Source organism: Pleurodeles waltl, chromosome 5 (assembly GCF_031143425.1).
Source record: "Pleurodeles waltl isolate 20211129_DDA chromosome 5, aPleWal1.hap1.20221129, whole genome shotgun sequence".
NCBI lineage: Eukaryota > Metazoa > Chordata > Amphibia > Caudata > Salamandridae > Pleurodeles > Pleurodeles waltl.
This window is the reverse complement of record NC_090444.1, coordinates 606177567-606190863: the sequence shown is the minus strand read 5'-3', so window position 1 is coordinate 606190863 and position 13297 is coordinate 606177567. Positions and strand designations below refer to the sequence as shown.

Sequence of the window (13297 nt, the reverse complement as noted above, 5' to 3'; positions counted from 1 at the left end):
CCTTCCTGACATTCAAATACATACTTAGGGGCAACGTTTAGGCCTAGAAGCATGAGGTGCTCATCAACGTACAACCTCAGTCAGCGGTTGCACTCTGACTAATCTGAGCTAAGGAATAGGCTAGTACCTGTTAATGGACAAGTAAACTGGTAGTCACCTGACTCACTAACTAGGATGGGCTGCTGGGTGTGTGTGTGGTTTTGAGGCTGATGTCAGGGCCTAGGAAGAAACTGTGGAGTTGGACTCACACAACCCCGAATAGCTTCACTGCTACACAGCCACTCCGCCACTGACTGCTGTGCTCCCCTGACTAAGTGTACATCTGCAATTCTACCATAAGCCACAACCGATGTCAGTGTGGCCATGGAGAAAAGCAGGCAAGTCCTGCTCAGTGGGCCATGCATACCATACACCACTCCGATTGGTGAGGCCGCGGACTGGTGACAAACCTTAGGTTTGGTCCTTGTGAACTACCGCTAATGACAGAGAGGTACAGTGTCATTGTAGCTCTAGAAGGGAAGAGGAACAATCACAGATTTGAAGCAGTAACTCTTGGGCACAAGGGTGAATGGAGTCAAACAAGCTTTAAATGGACATCTCCTTTGAGATTTACCTAGAAATAGCCAAGGGCAAATGAACATTACCACTTAAAACCTATCTTTAGGAAACAGTTTAAACCAGGGTTTTCCAGACTTTGGGTCTCAAGCGAAGCCAAAATGCAGGCAATAAATACAAGATGCCTTTAAATTCTGTATTGATCTTTTCACATTTTCTGCACTCAAAGACAGAGGCCATGTCTTCTGCTTCTTATTTTGTAACAGGGAGACTGGACTTTTGGAACTCTTCTCACTTTGCAGACAAGAGAATGAAAAATAAAGTCAATTATGTTGCATTCCTGCTGGGTACATGAAGTGCGAAAGGAAAGCTGGAGGGTGTCATTGTTTCTTAACATACAACAAAATGTTAATACCTGTAAATGAACTGTACACCTTCAGCACTTAGGAAGGCAACATGAATTACATTCTGAAGTGTGATGGAAACAATGATTTTAGTAACATCAGAACAAATCAGAGACTTGCTAATGCATAAATTATAAATATTCACTAAAATCGATTTTCACAGATCATCATGTGCATGCAACTTAGTATTTTATCTATAAAACCTCGTCCTTGCAAATTTAGTGATCATTTCAATGGCAAATGTGCTGTCTGCAAACAACGTGCTACCATGCAAAAAACACCTGCCCCATGTAATTTAAAGCTAGGTGGCTCCCGAACGTTTATCCTACTAAAAAGTAGTTTGTGGTTCTAAAAAGCTTGGGAAGCATTGGTTTAGACTGTACTGCAGTTTACTGTAATCACTAGATACAGTCAGTATGTCCTTTGTAATGCCCTCTAATGTTTACTGTCTGATTTCAGCATGCTTCTTCAGTGTGTTAAAAATAAAGTACCTTTCTTTTGCAAACTAAAGTACTGACTTGACAGTGCTGTATTAGTAATAGTCAGAGATTGTATTGAGTTATGTGTCCTCCCTTTGCAAGCTTTGGACTGTCTGATTTTGCTACCATGAGGTTGTAGTGCTAAAGGGATGTACTTGGTTTCACAGTGTTGTGGTCAATAGCAAGGGAAAGCCTCAGGACACCAGTGGTATAGGGCTGTGCTTGACACACTCTGAGCCAAGCACATCCCTGATAGGCCTAGGGCCCTTGAAAAAGCTCCCACACCCTCCTTGTTAATGTCTATAAGGGTGTCCTTGATCATTGTCCTCCCTTGGGGCAAAATCGGGTGGGGTGAAGATCCTCTTGTGCTGCAGTAACATCCTTCATTCCCTCCTCTCATTTGCACAGGCGGAAGTGTGTGCGGGGACAGTGGCCGAAGTCATCCAGTCTGTGGTGAACGGTGCGGACGGCTGCGTGTTTTGTTTCGGTCATGCCAAGCTTGGTAAGTATGCTCCCAGATATAATTGATCCGTGGCTTTAAGGTACTAAAACCTGTGGGCTTAGCCCTCCTATGTTACTTGAAAATTATATTTGGTGGTTAGCTTTACTGAAATATGTATTTGTTACTATACAATATATAAAACAACATGTGGATTACATGGGCAAATAAAACTGAGTACATGCCTTCATAAATTAGCTGACTTCCAGTGATAGAGTACTAAGACGTTATAGTTTATTTATTTTAAGTGCACAAAGCAGCAAGTAAATAAATCCATAAAAAGGCAAATACCATGAGCATCAATATGCTCACTCAGGTCAAGTAGTGTGCGTAACATGCACAATTCACGATGACCAAATGTTTTTGTCAAGTGACAGCCACTAAACTAAAGATGGTGGGTGGGAAATGAAATGCTTGTGAATAGAAAACAAAACATAACAGAACCCACAAACACACGGGCATTTAGGGGTCTGCCTAAAATTAGAAAGTCCCTTTGATATGAAGAAACGTGTAATTTCCCAGGCATGGTTTTGTGACTGTTTTGCAACTAACGTTGTGGCATCTAATGAGAAAAGTAGCAAGTGTTAGGCAGAATGGATGGCAGGTTGAAGATGTATACAGTCTGGAATAAGTTGGAAGATGTAACAACTAAGCTCCTTGTTCAAAAATCAAACCATTGGTTTACAGCGTTACAGAATTATGCAGACCTCTTGTGTTCAAGATACTCCTAAATTAAAGTTTTAGTTTCAGACTAGTTATAATCTCAGATGTTTGAGTTTTAATCCACATTTTTTAACTTCTGAATTTGAGAAAGCCCCACCTATGACTATAAAATTAGAAAAAAAAAGATTTAGCAATGTTTCCCTGAAACCGATATGTCTATTGACATCTGATTCCACCATCTCAGTTTGTCTTGACAGTTGTGCTGTGACATATAACTTTTTAATAATCTTAAAGCTGTGATCAAATATCTCCAACCAATATTTCTTGATTTTGTCGTTTAATGGATTTTAACTAATAGTGTATTTTCTTTTTCATTCCTTGTTGGAAAATGTATGGAAATCTACTTATATGCGGTATTGGTGTTAAGGACTGTCCGAAAATAAACTGCATCTTGATTGATTGACAGATGTGCTATGTGTGGTCGGGGGTCACTTAATAAGAGACGGTGAGGACTCTAATGGTGACTATAAATAATTGGGCACTACTTCTTGACTTACTGTTAACCGGCAGAGACCTCAAAGATGGAGTTAACCACCTCAAAAAGAGATCACCACGCTGTAAGCACAACAGGCACTCATTAGAAGTATCGAGGCTGGTAATTCAGAAATCTGTGAAAAGTAGCACATCATGGATGGTAGAAAGATCAGGAAAATCATCCAAAAATTGTTCACAGAAACCGACGAAGGGCGCTGACATTCTCCGAGAAATGTTTTCAAGGTTTTGGTAAAGAGATGTATGATTTTTTTGTTTTGTGGTTTACTTAGATGCATGGTAGGCTTTTATTAAAAGCCCCCTGAAGAAGTTCATAGGCCAAAAAATTCATGAAGGCATACAAAAGTAGTGACAGGAAGATGAAGAATGCCGATATGTTCAAGTGTTGTTTAATAGTAGTACACACAACTCGCTTTGGAGCAAAGCCTATGGCCAATACTAAAGGGATGTGGCCACAAGCACCTTGGCCATGGATGACTCAGTTAACCACAGTGCATGCCACGTGCAGTAACGATGGAGACTGTTATGCTGTTGTGAAAATGGTGGCCCACTGTGTGACCCATATTTGCAGCTACGCAAGGGTCCATGTTGGTCATTGCTTAACATCCTTCCCAAGACATGAGAAATGCGGCATGATTGTATGAGTATGTATGTCTGGAAAGTTTAGAACATGAGGCAAGGTGGTAAGCAGTAGAGCATTGTACAAGAAAGGGAAATGAATAGTTCAGGATTGTGAACAGTCGGATTGAGTGTTCTTTTACAGTGTAGTCAAGAGATTGGAGGAACTAAAGTTTCGAAAAATGATGATGAATTGCTCCTTGAAAAGATACATTTTCATTCATTCCTGGGTCGGATTCCATATCCTTGATCGATAACGTGAGAAGCCCATGTCCTATATATATATATTTTTTAAAAACAAAAGTGACTTCTATAGTGCGTTTTCAATGAAGAACTTGAAGCTCCTAAGAGGATGCATAAAATCAAACTGAGCCTTTATTGCGACAGTTGCGTCGTCAGGTGCTCTGGTGCTACCGTATATGATCTCATCAGTCTGGCATGCAGTACAGTCGTGGGAAGCTTCATTTAGACCCTTCTAACCATCATCAAATCATAAAACGCTAGTATGGAAAATGCATTAGATGTAATATCATGCCTTCCTGTCCCATGTTTGTGAGCTTGCAACACAAGCAGCTGCTAACCAGCAATCAATGTAGACACCCAAAAAGTGTCTTGGGGACTCAACACTATGGCCCTCATTATAACCCTGGCAGTCGGTGACCGCTAGGGCTATAGTGGTGCTAGTACCGCCAACAGGCTGGTGGTACTAGTCACCATATTGTGACCACCATGGTGGTCCCGGCGGTCATAATCTGCCAGGGCAGCGCTGCAAGCAATGCTGTCCTGGGGATTTCGACTCCCCTTAAAGCCAGCCTGTCCATGACAGTAAACACTGCCATGGACAGGCTGGCGGTAAGGGGACTCGGGATGCCCATGGGGGGCCCTGCACTGCCCATGCACTTGGCATGGGAAGTGCAGGGGCCCCCAGGCCTAGCCCCGTTGTGCATTTCACTGCCCGAAATTGCGGGCAGTGAAATGCACGACGGGTGCTACTGCACTCGCTGCACATCAGCATTGCCGCCGGCTCTATTACGAGCCGACAGCAATGTTGATGTGACTTTTCCGCTGGCCCAGCGGAAAAGTCATAATAGGGAGCAAGACATACCACCTGCACTGGCGGTATTCTGGCTCCCACAGTCTTGGCGGTCTTTTGCAAAGACTGCCGAGGTTGGAATGAGGGCCTATATCTTAATACCACAAACCTGGTAGCAACAAAATATTCCATACTGTTCTAGCAGGGGTTTGGCTTCTGCACCAGGATGCAGCAGTTGATTTTTCCTTAAAATCCGAACGCCTATGAAAATGTTTACCAACGCGACTCTCCTTTAGAAGATTTGTTATGCATGGTAATGAGGCCACTCATCATCACTTGCTTTACAAGAAAATTGCATCGTTTAGTCTCGCTCTTCAAAGAATTTACACTTGGCACTTCCCTGCATACAGATGTATCTCTGCCCAGGAGGCTTGATTTTGTTGTCATGACTTTGTTTAAAGAACAGCTAAAGAATAATACTTTCATTTTCTGCAGTGGAAGACTTTAACTGGGCTAGACACTGTGTGATGTGCCTGCCAAGTTTTGCTTAGCGTCATCTCGGAGAAAGCGGGTGAAATGAGGATACTGTATACCTTGTGTCCTGAGGTATTGCTTTTCTGAGTGAATAACTGGCCAACAAAAGCAATGGTCTGTGCAAAAAAGTGGATTATTGATTGGGGTGGATGGTAGTCTACCCCAGGTAATAATGGAACTATTCCTTTTGGGTCTACCTAAGGTACCAGTCATTTAAATCTGACCTCAACCACTGGTAGCTATGGCACAGAGCAGACAGTTGTAACTTAAGAAAATGTGCGTGTAGCACATTTAAAAGTACCAAGTCAGTTAAAAAGTTGAAAACACAACATAATAAAACTCCCACTTCAATTTATAAAAATAGAGGATATATTAATGAACAAAATGATAAAAAAATCCAATAAGGGGAACTGGAGATAGATTTTTAATTTTTTTAATTAAAATAGCGCCAAAAAGCTCAAAATGCCAATCCTGGGGTACTGGTCCTTTAGGCCAGGAAAAAGGTAAGGTTTAAAGCTGACAGCAAAGGAGTGCAGGCTGGATACGAGGACTAGGTTGGTCCCAGTTAGAGAGTTACCTTCAGACTCGGGCTGGCTTTAGTGCTGGTGGCTCCCACTGTGACAATATTTTTGGCACCCCACCCCATGATCTCCTCTTCGAATTCCCTCATTACCACCTGACAATAGTGTCCTTCATCTCCTTATATATTTTGTTTGTTTTAAAGTGCTGGTAAAGGCTGGCTTTACTAAGTCACTCTGCTATCCACATAAAATACAGGTTGGTTCTTTGCAGCAGGTATTAATCCTCTGCGCTACTTTATGTCGAGTCAAAACTGCCACTAGACAGAACGCTAATCTCTCTCTATAGCAGGAACGTTAATCACAATTGTTATCTTGACATTTTCATTGTTGCCTGAAAGCTGGACGCACAAGGAACTCTGCAGCAGGTGCTTTTAAATCCTAAATTATGCTAACCAAAGTGCCCCTCGTGAGGTCACTGCCCTCTCCAGGTCAGTGCCTAGCATGGCCGCACTGGTCGCACTGCCCTAAAGCCAGCCCTAGTCAGGCTTATGCATTTTCTGGAGAAAAGTAATCATCTGCGAGCCGTTGGTGGTTTAAGCGGCCAACTGGATTTGAAATGGGACTCAATGACAGTACATTGCAGAAGTGCTGGGCCCCGCTTCGGACATCAATGATCTGGGTGTGACATCAATTAGGTTGGAAATCTCCAAATGGGCACAGTCCAAATTCTCTGGTCAGATCGGATTCTGCACTGCATTTGTCCCGGTGAAGCATTCTGTGTTCGCACGTAGAAATTATTCTGAAAGTTGGATTCCCTTCAAACCAGAAAGTTTTGGCGAACCAGTGATTCAAAGGCTACTTCAGCCATCCTAGTCTGTGTCAGTACTCTAGGCACAAAGTTGGCAAAATGTTTTGGAGCCCCAGCATTTACTGTATGGGCTGGAGGAGTACACTCTAACACCAGCCAAGGGTTCCAGGATATCAGGAACAGCACTTAGGTTCAGGACTCACTCTAACAGAGGCCAGCAGCAGGGTCCAGGGTAGTTCTAGTTGAAACTGGTCAGCTGGGCTTTTTCAGGAAAGTGGTCTTCTTGCAGCTTTTGTGTCGTTGTAGTTCAACAGGAGGTCAAACAACTGACCCTTGGACTCTAATCTTAATCCTGGGTACAAGTTGGAGCATGTCCAGTACTTAGGGTCTCCTATTTGGTCACAACAACAGGTGCATTCCTTATCCTGTTTTACACAGATCCAGTAGTGTTCTGATGAAGGTGCCCAGGGGTGCCAGATATATCCCTGGCACTGGCCTGTGGGTGGGGTGACTCTTTGTCACTCCATGACCAACAGGGAGAAAGTTCCCAGATGTAACTCTACCCCCTTCTGCAGCAGTTCCTGTGTAACCTACCTCAAGCAATCCTACAGTGCCCCTCACTTCCTAAAACCAAGATGGCAGAGCCTTTATTTTCACTTCTGCCGACTCACATTCCCATCCTAGAGTTGTGGCCAGGGAATGGAGCAGACCCCCTACTTGGTTACTCAGAACCGGTTCTGGGGAAGCTCCTTTCCTCTTGGATTGGTGCTTGGCTGGCTAGAAGGAGAGTAGAGGGGCAGGCCGCCCAGGTGTGAGCTACATCTGCCTGTGACTGGGCAGGACCCTTTGAAGATAATTAAGTTCCTGGGCATTGCCCAGACAATCATCTTGTCAAAAGCAATGTCACACCTAATCAATGAGATATCCAGCTCTTGGGTGACGGCTGGAAGCTCATGCAAGTGGGCTTCTAGAGGCTCTAGGCAGACCACAATGTAGCGTTCTAAAGGTACAGTTTGTTAATTATTTGTTACAAATTCAATTTTACCAATGAATTGGATTTTTAAAAAGTATTTTAAGAAGTCAAAGAAACAGCTTTATATCTGGTTCCTAGGTAGAGATAACATTGTTTAATTTTGTCATTGACTCCCAGTGCTTTCCTTTGGAACAGATAACACTACTACAGTGAAAATGTCTTTTTAGTCTTTCTCACTGTAGGGACACGTTTTACTTTAAATATTTACATTACCCTAATCTTAAAGGCCAAGCACCCTGAGTTATGGGCACTTAAGGACAACTTAAGATTTACTTATTAATATTTAAACAGATGGTTTAGCCATGACTAAAGAGGTTGTTTTAACAGGTCGAATTTGTAAATACAGCCTTCACAACCAGGCTACTATTGGCAGTTCTGAAGTCATGTTTTGCATTATCACTTTAGTGGTGGCACAATATGTGCTGCAGTCCACTCATGATGTTTACCTTACAGGCCATGGGTCACTTGGCACCATTTATTTCCTGTTAGAAATGGGGTCTCTAGTTGGCAGTCGGTTTGCACCCTGTCCAAGTAGGGACCCTCACTCTAGTCAAGATAAGGGAGATACCCTCTCAGATAACTCCTGCTCACCCCCTTAGTAGCTTGGCACGAACAGTCAGGCTTATTTCAGAAGCAATGTGTAAAGCATTTCCACATAACACACAGTAATAAGTGAAAAATCTACAAAAGGACCCCACACCAGTTTTAGAAAAATAGGCAATATTTATCTGAGCAATACAAGAACAAAACGATAAAAATCCAACATACAGGCCCTCATAATGAACATGGCGGTCTGGACCGCCATGCTGGTGGTGGTGGTAATTGTCGCCAACTGCATAGCGGTCCAGACCGCCATATTCTTAACGTGGCTGAACTGTCACGGATGAAACGCCGCCACCAGGCAGCCTGGCGGTGGCAGCGTTTCAGATCCAACAGCAAGCAGCGCTGCCCTCCGAATAATGAGCCATGTTCCACCAGCCTTTCCCTGGTGGTTTACACCGCCAGGGAAAGGCTGGTGGAATGAGTGACTCGGGCCCCCCGCCGGCCCCTGCACTGCCCATGCACTTGGCATAGGCAGTGCAGGGGCCACCATGCACTGCCCCGTCGCGCATTTCACTGCCCGAATTACGTCAATGTTCAGGCCCTCTTTCCAGCTGGGCCAGCAGGCGGAAACCCTGCAGGCAACAGCTCGGTGACGGCATCCGACACATTGGTGAGACCCGGTCGTGATCAACAAAACCACGACATTATGGCAAGCTACGGTGTCAGAAAGACCAGCAAACAGTTCCTTGGATTTGCAGGGCGTCGTGATCCTTGCAGTGAGCTCAGGAGAGCGGCATCGCAGTGTTGGTTCTGGAGTCGGTGCGTGGGTCATCGGGCCCTTGAAGTCACACACGTTGCGGCTCGAACTCAGGGATGATGAGAAGTCAGGAGTGCTGGTGTGGATGGCGTCGGGGCTGCGGTGCAAAGCGGGATGATGGGACATGCGGTGCCCACAGGTCACGGTGCAGGCAGCGGCTCGGTGACGGCATCCAGCGGCGTTGGTGAGACCAGGCTGCATTTTGAAGGGGGCGGTGTGAGATGTGGTGTCACCAGGTCACAGTGCAGGCAGCGGCGTCGTCATTGCGGAAGAGCTGTTGTCGGTAGGCCCAAGCCAGCAGTGCGGGATGGTACTTCGTGACCCTCACGAGCGGTGTCCACAGGCCACGGTGCAGGCAGGGATGCCTGGTGACGACACTGAACTTTCTCAAGCAGGACACACAGCAAAGTTCACCCTTTGCACTCTTTTAAGGCAGGAGCAGCAACTGCAGGCCAGTCCAGCAAAGCATATTCAGCTCTTCTCTGTGGCAGAGGTTCCTCTTGATTCCAGAAAGATTCTAAAAGTTTGGGGTTTTGGGTCTTCTTCTTATACCCTGTTCTGCCTTTGAAGTTGGCAAACTTCAAAGCAAAGTCTCAAGTGTTTGCAAGATCCTTCCTTGTCCAGGCCAGGCCCCAGACACGCACCAAGGGGTCGTAGACTGCATTGTGTGAGGGAAGGCACAGTCCTTTCAGGTGTGAACGACCACTCCTCCCTTCCCTCTAGCTGAGATGGCTCATCAGGATATGCAGGCTACGTCCCCGCCCCCTTTTGTGTCACTTTCTAGAGAGGTGCAAAACTGCCCAACTGTCAAACTGACCCAGACAGACAATCCACAAATGGGCAGAGTCACAGAATGCTTTAAGCAAGAAAATGCCTACTTTCTAAAAGTGGCATTTTCAAACAGACAATTTAAAAACCAACTTCACTAAAAGATGTATTTTTAAATTGTGTGTTAAGAGACCCTAAACTCCATATTTGTATCTGCTCCCGAAGGGAATCTGCGCTTTATGGAAATTTAAAGGCAACCCCCATGTTGACCTATGAGAGAGAAAGGCCTTGCACAGTGAAAAACGAATTTGGCAGTATTTTACTGTTAGGACATATAACACACACCAGTATATGTCCAACCTTAAACATACACTGCACCCTGGCCATGGGGCTACCTAGGGCCTGACTTAGGGGTGCCACACATGTAGTACAAGGGAAGGTTTAGGCCTAGCTAGTGGGTACACTGGCCAAGTCGAATTGGCAGTTTAAAGCTGCACACACAGACACAGCAGTGGCAGGTCTGAGCCATGTTTACAGGGCTACTGATGTTGGTGGCACAACCAGTGCTGCAGGCCCACTAGTAGCGTTTGATTTACAGGCCCTGGGCACCTCTAGTGCACTTTACTAGGGACTTACCAGTAAATCAAATATGCCAATCAACAGTACAATTTACACAGAGACCATATGCACTTTAGCACTGTTTTAGCAGTGGTAAAGTGCACAGAGCCCTAAAGCCAACAAAAACTGGTCAGAAAAATTAGGAGGAAGGAGGCAAGAAGGCTGGGGATGACCCTGCAAAAAGTGGGTGACAATGCCAAAAAGAGGCATTTCCTTACATTCTCAAAATAAGTGTTTATGCTAGTCATGCATCCGTCTCTTATAATGTCACCATTAACAAAGTTATTGTAGGGGCTGGGCCAGCATCAACAGTTGCCTCTTGGATCCTTAGTTCTGCTTTGGTTTCAGCTAAACAGATGAAGAGGTTCTGGCAGAAGACAGACTTCATTTAGGGGTGTTTCCCTGTTTTGATATATTTAGCTCTTCTTTGTGTGGACACACAATCTAGATGGCCATCTAGTTTGTGTCAGGCTTCAAAGACTAGTAATATTTTGGGGACAATTAATGATGTTAACCCACAGTATAGCATGTTTTTACATGCAAGGCAGCAATCTACATGACCACGAAAGTATTCTAAGCTAGTGAGTGGTGGTTACATAAAATCTTTATGGACAACACATTAGTATTATTTTGGTTCTATTGCACTCTCTCTGTATATTCTGCATTCCATTAACCCATTACAAATGAGGACACTCTCTTTTGGGTAACTCTTATGATGTGTAAATGGCAACCTTTATCATCATCAAAGCTTTTCTGGAGAAGCTACCTGAAGAGTTCAGTAACTGGGGATTGAGTCACTTTTTAACAAAAAAAACATGATCCTAGTGGCAGCCTGGCTGTAATATATGCACATCATGTGTGTGGCTTAGGTCTTCCTAATGTTGCCTTGTGGTTTGGATTATTTGATTGGCCTGTCAGTCCTCAAAGCCTTGATTGTACATGCTTATCATCTCTGTTCACCAAATATGTTACAACCAAATCCATATACATTCATTTATTTGCGTCATATTGTTATAAATATGTTAAGTTCTTACTGGCATCAGCCACCTCTGTACGTGGCTCCTATTTTCCCCAGTTGGCTTTGTGACTTCCTTTGTGATAGTGGGTGAGCACGGGTCACTCGTGCCTCTGGCATTAAACAAACTCTCAGAAATATGGGTTGTAAAATGGTTGGTTATGAAAGTATAAGATTATATTAATAGGAACATATTGAGGAAGACCAAGAAGTGACGTATAACAGAGCCAGGTCTTTGTTTTGAGTACTTTACCTTATGCATAATCATCTGAAAGGAAGCCGGGTGGAATGGGATTACATGGAAGGAAAAAGGAGGTGGAGTGACAGCCAGGAATGTGGGGGCAAAAATCAAGAATAGATGTGGGTAGCAAGGCCGAACTGGCCGTATCCGGCATCAGGCATTTCCCTGGGAGGCTGGGTGAGGGGACTGCGTTTGCTCCTGGGGGGCGTATTGTAACAATACAGCAGTTTTAAAAGCAGTGCAGAATTCCTTGTATATCCATCAGTTTTCAGACAACAATAAAAGTGCAAAGATAATTTTGGTGTTTAGTGTACTTGCTGGAGAGAGATCGGAGTTTTGTTTAGTGGAAGTTTTGATTCATGTAAGGTAGCTCGGAAGGTTAAAATGCCTGCTGCAAAGAACATGTACTATGCAGATCACAGAACAGTATTTTATGTTCAACGCTCAGTGAGGCACTGCTTTTGTCACAGAGATCCTTTTGTTACTGTGTAGTTCATTAGTTAGAGTCATAATCTAAGATAGTGATCTATGAACTACCATCAAAGCGAAGCATGCAAACTACATGGTACAGCTTAGAAAGTTATGTTTTTTCCCAGTCTTTGATTATCCTAATTGTGCTTAAAAAAGTTTTTTTTTGGCAGAAGTAAATTAATAGTAAAGTCAACCCTAACCACTTTATGTTCTGAATCCTGAGTTTATGCCTCCCCAGATCAACCAATCTTAAAAAATGCCTACCAGGATGGGTGACATGTGAATCCTACACCTTGTTGTCCCCTTTGTCATATGTAACATTTTCTATACACTGGTTTCCACACACATGATTCATTTTCTCTGTATGTGATGTAAGGTGCTCCAACGCCCTATGCTTGTAAAAGAGGTGCTACAAAACGAATGAAATACATGTGAGAGAAAGGCTATTGAGAGATGAGGCACCATTAGAGGGTGACGGTAAGGGAATAATTGAAGAAACTCAATAAAGACTGCTGTATTTTGGTGCACTGCAAGCCCATAATTTACTAATAGAATTGAATATATAATGAAAATTGTAATTTTTTCCAAACTTTTCTTGGGGGAAAACCCCCGAAGCCCCATTTTGTTGGTCAGGCTTGCTATGCACCCTATAGGGGCTGGTCTAACAAAAATTGCCAGGGCTGCTTTGGGTTCCCAGCCCGGCCCTGGTGAATAGAGTGAACAGTGAAGGTAGCGAAGTAGACGGGCAAGATAAGGGGCAGTGATTTCATCTCGAGAGTAGCCAGGGGGAGATCGATCAAGGGCAATCATTTGAAAAGAACAAGGCCTATCTTTCATGAAGAAGACAAGAGGCAGACCAGCAGAACGCAAAGGACGGGAAGAAGTTGACTCTACATTCTCCTTGAAACATCTTGAGGAAGCAGGACAACAAGGTGGCTCAGAACGAGCTCCCATAGGGTACAAATTACAAATCTGTCATTTCTGCATTCGGCAATCTTTTGAGTTGACTTGTATTTACCTAATGTAGATGGACATTTTTCTTTCTGACCTGGTAGTATCATTTTTAATGGGCTTAAAAATTGGAGGTGCCAAAGGAATGAGGCCCTCCATGTAGACCATTTTCCT

At 44.0% G+C, this 13297-nt stretch overlaps 1 protein-coding gene across 2 annotated transcripts in view; it reads left to right on the top strand.

The window, feature by feature from the left end:
• The window catches only part of KIF26B (kinesin family member 26B), a 577552-nt gene that overhangs the window by 464379 nt on the left and 99876 nt on the right, over window positions 1-13297 (top strand). For both annotated transcript variants that reach the window (XM_069234446.1, XM_069234447.1), the window contains one exon: window positions 1847-1940. In XM_069234446.1, the coding sequence (XP_069090547.1) occupies window positions 1847-1940 (94 nt within the window). The remainder of the gene's footprint in view (window positions 1-1846; window positions 1941-13297) is intronic.